General features: G+C 48.0%; 1 protein-coding gene across 1 annotated transcript; it reads left to right on the forward strand.

Annotated features, from left to right (window-relative positions):
* Positions 1–3,505: 3,505 nt before the first annotated feature.
* Positions 3,506–4,150, forward strand: LOC308536208 (claudin-34-like; the record flags this gene model as incomplete). Its single annotated transcript, XM_081115291.1, has 1 exon — positions 3,506–4,150. The coding sequence occupies one exon, from the start codon at positions 3,506–3,508 to the stop codon at positions 4,148–4,150; it is 645 nt and encodes a 214-aa protein (XP_080971417.1).
* Positions 4,151–4,710: the final 560 nt, after the last annotated feature.

Below are 4,710 nucleotides of genomic sequence, written 5' to 3' on the forward strand. Positions count from 1 at the left end.
CCTGTTGTGAAGTAGCCTAAAGGGCAGGTCTCAGGGGAGGGATATCAACCAATGATTTGATGAAACCTACCAGTCGCCTTTTTTAAGCAAATAGTGCAGTGTCACTCGGGACCTTCACAATATTGTGCTACCATCACCACCATCATCTCCAGAACTTTTTCACCTTTCCAAACGGAAACTCTGTGCCATTGAACACTACTACCCCTCTGTTCCCCAGCCCCTGGCTCCCACAGTGGCTTTCTGTGGCTGAGTGTGGCTGCTCTAGGGACCACATAGAGCTGAAAAGTTGCATGTTTGTCTTTGTGTTGCTGGCTTGTTTCACTCAGTAGAATGTCTTTTCTTTTATTTTAATTAAATCTTTATTGTTCAGATTATTGCATTTGTTCCTCTTTTTTCCCCCATAGCTCCCCTCCACCCGGTTCCCCTCTCCACCCTCGGCCCTCACCACCCCCCCCAACTGTCCTCATTCATAGGTGCACGATTTTTGTCCAGTTTCTTCCCGCATTCCCCACACCACTTTCGCCCCCGCCCCCCCACCCCCCGAGAATAGTCAGTCGACTCCCTTTCTATGCCCCTGATTCTATTATAATCACCAGTTTATTCTGTTCATCAGATTATTTATTCACTTGATTTTTAGATTCACTTGTTGATAGATGTGTAGTTGTTGTTCATAACTTGTATCTTTACCTATTTCTTCTTCTTCCCCTTCTTAAAGGATACCTTTCAGCATTTCATATAATACTGGTTTGGTGGTGATGAACTCCTTTAGCTTTTCCTTATCTGTGAAGCTCTTTATCTGACCTTCAATTCTGAATGATAGCTTTGCTGGATAAAGTAATCTTGGTTGTAGGTTCTTGGTATTTATCACTTTGAATATTTCTTGCCACTCCCTTCTGGCCTGCAAAGTTTCTGTTGAGAAATCAGCTGACAGTCGTATGGGTATTCCCTTGTAGGTAACTGAGTTTCTTTCTCTTGCTGCTTTTAAGATTCTCTCTTTGTCTTTTGCTCTTGGCATTTTAATTATGATGTGTCTTGGTGTGGTCCTCTTTGGATTCCTTTTGTTTGGGGTTCTCTGCACTTTCTGGACTTGTAAGTCTATTTCTTTCACCAGATAGGGGAAGTTTTCTGTCATTATTTCTTCAAATAGGTTTTCAATATCTTGCGCTCTCTCTTCTTCTGGCACCCCGATAATTCGGATGTTGGTACGCTTGAAGCTGTCCCAGAGGCTCCTTTCACTATCTTCATATTTTTGGATTCTTTTTTCATTTTGCTTTCCCGGTTGGGTGTTTTTTGCTTCTTCGTATTTCAAATCTTTGACTTGATTCTTGCGATCCTCTAGTCTGCTGTTGGGAGTCTGTATAAAATTCTTTATTTCAATCAGTGTATGCTTAATTTCTAGTTGGTCCTTTTTCATAACCTCGAGGGTCTCACTAGATTTCTTGAGGGTCTCACTACATTTATCTGCGGTCTCACCAGACTTTTTGAGGGCCTTACTAAATTTACCTGCGGTTTCTAAAAAGTTCTTGAAAAACCTTATAAGTGTGGTTTTGAACTCTATATCCAGTAGTTTGCTTTCCTCCATTTCTGTCATTTGTGTCCTGTTTCTTTGTCTCTGCATTTTTTATGCTTCCCTGTGTTGATAGAGTGGCTTTCTGTGCTAGGTGTCCTATAGGGCCCAGTGGCTCAGCCTCCCCAATTACCTGAGGGGGACACTCTTGGTGCACCCCTTGTGGGCTTTGTGCAGAGTCTTGTTGTAGTTAAGCCTTGATTGTTGTAGGTATCACTGGGAGGAATTGACCTCCAGGCCAGTTGGCTGTGAGGATCAGCTGTGTCTGCAGTGGGAGAACTTCTATGCTGGAAACACCCCTCTGGGGCAAGACTTGCTTCAGTGGGGCTTTGGTGCTCACTGAGTCTGCCCCCTGAGTGTGTCCTTTATGGATCCGAGGAGCTGAAATCTGGATGGTCCCACTCTGACCACCGGGCACACTGGCTCCTGGATCTCTAAGGAGGTGCTAATCTAGACTCTGCCTGAGGCTACCGAGCACGAGCTCAGCTGTGAAGCAATGCAAGTTGCCATGGGGCCTTGGGGTGGCTGCAAGTTTGTTCGGTAATTATCAGATTGCAAAGGGTCAGGCCTTTCATATGCAAAAGCCGGCGCACAGCTTGGGCGGGGCGAGGGTCCCAAGGGATCAACAGGGCAGAGCAAGCGGCTATGGCTGCCCTCAGACGCCCCGGCAATCGCTGCAAGCACCTCTGAGAGAAAGCACCCCTCGAATTCCGACCGATGCCAGACAGTCCAGTTTCTCCCGTATGAGCCTGGGTCACCAGAGACTCGACCGGAACTGGAGCTCAGAGCTTGAGACTCCCTACTGATTAAAAAAGACATCTGTGTCCTCAGCCACCAGCCATGTCCGAGTGCACTTCCATACCTCTGTACTTTACTTCTGCACCGCAGCTCCTCTGAGTCTCGGTATGCTTTTCTCTTTCCTTCTGGTTGTAGAGTTTCCACTCAACCAGCCTTCCTGTGGTTCTGGATGATGTCTGTTCCGTCTCTTAGTTTTATTCTTGAAGTGGTTGTGCTAAGCAACAATCTCCGGTGTTTACCTATGGCGCCATCTTGGTTTTCTCCGTTCAGTAGAATGTCTTCAAGGCTGGATGATATCCCATGGTATGGGCGGCCCACATGTTGTCTGTGCACTCACCCACAATAAACATTGGGATGTTTCCACCTCTTGGCTGTTGTGAATAACGCTGCTATGAACATGGGGGTGCAACCCTCTGCTTGTGCCCTTGCTTTCCCTTCTTGAGGGTATCAATCCAGAAGTGGGATTGCTGACTCTTGGGAGCATGCAAAAATATATATTTTTATTGATTTCAGAGAGGAAGGGAGAGAGAGAGAGAAATAGAAACCTCAATGATGAGAGAGAATCATGGATCTGTTGCTTCCTGCACGTCCCACACTGGGGATCAACTCCACAATCCGGGCATGTGCCCTGACCAGGAATCAAAACCTGACCTCCTGATTCATAGGTCGACACTCAACCATTCCGGCTGGGCTGTAGCCAATCTTAATTGTGTCTTTCACAAATGTCCAGAAGTGGAACTGCCTGTTAGAAAGTTTGTACGTATTTTGATTGACTCTAGAGACAGAGAGAGAGGGCGAGAGAGAAACATCAACTTGCTGTTTCACTGACTGATGCATTCATTGGTTGATTCTTGCATGTGCCCTGAGCAGGGATTGAGGCCGCAACCTTGGCCTATTGAGAAGATGCTCTAACCACTTAGCGACCCTGCCAGGGTGAAAGTCTGAATATTTGAAGCTTTCAGTAAATGTTGCCCACGGACCCTTTGCCAGCCGAGCATGGGGGTCCCAAGTGTCTCCATTCTGGAATATGGCATCTCCCTCTCCAATATAGCGCCGCTCACCCCCGGGGGGCCGTTCCAGGCCGTGGGTCCCACCTCATGATGCCCTCTATTGGTTTGCAGATCCCCTGGAAACATAGCCATGGCCATGTTTGAAAACGCCAACTGCCAGGCAGCGAGTTTCGCCCTTAACACTCTGGGATGGATGTTCTCCATGACCTGCATGGGCCTGGCCGAGTGGCGGGTGTGGTACATGGAGAGCAGCTCCGCCCCGTCCCGGGGGCTGGCCTGCATTGGGATGTGGAAGGTCTGCACTTACCAACCAAACAGCCTCCACAGCAGAAAAATAGAGTGTCACCGCTACAGCTACAGTGACACCTACCTGCCGCTCGATATCCGCGTCGCTCAGAACCTGCTGCTGGCCGCCAGCCTCCTCGGGCTCCTAGGGAAAGTGCTCATGGTAACGGGCCTGCGGAGAGTGTACGCGGGACAGCTTCAGAAGGACAACACCAGCAATCTGTTCTTCGCTTCAGGAGTCCTGAGCATCATAGCGGGTGCATTTATCCTCATTGCTGTGATGTGGAACCACCAGTCCGTGATGAATGAAGAGGGCATACACTTCCCGCCATCCTTCCACATCCCCTTCAGGCCGGACCGGCAGGAGACCGGCACCACCGTGCCCGTGGCGGTTCTGGCTGCCTTCTTCATGATGTTGAGTGGGCTGTTGACCATCTCTTTCCAGCTGCCCTCCAACAGCCAAGTGTACCCCGAAGTCTCACAAGTGTGAGATTCCCGGCTACATAAGCTTTGCAAATCCATGAGAGCAGTTTATGGGGGTGAAGTATTACCAGGATGCTCTATGAAATAGTTCCAAGGCAAAGGTCATTCTGAGCAGAAAGTGGCCATTGGCTTCTATGCCTAAATTGGGCTCATTGATTGGTTAAGGAACTTTCATTAAAAAAATTTCCAAAAAACCCCACTGTCTAACCTGTCTTACTGAATCTGGATTTTAATTATTATAGGGTAATTAATCAATGCTAGACACCTACTGTGTGGAAATGAGAGTTGCTGGGATTCTCCCAGCTCCCTCTCAAACGCCCACTAAAGACAACCGGCCTGACCATACATGGCATGGCCCTAACACCTCTCCACCACATGCAAGTCCCCACATGTGCAAGAGCAGAACAGCGGAAGGAATCCCCCTTCCACTATCAGACTCAACAGTTACTGAGAAGTGGCCATATTCACTTTCTCTCTCCTTCCTTCCCTTCTTTTCATCTATTTTCATTCTCCAAAGAACTTAAATGCAAACCCCAGACTTCACGTTCCTTCATCCCTTTGCACTTC

Source organism: Myotis nattereri (assembly GCF_964212035.1).
Source record: "Myotis nattereri genome assembly, chromosome: X".
Taxonomy (NCBI): domain Eukaryota; kingdom Metazoa; phylum Chordata; class Mammalia; order Chiroptera; family Vespertilionidae; genus Myotis; species Myotis nattereri.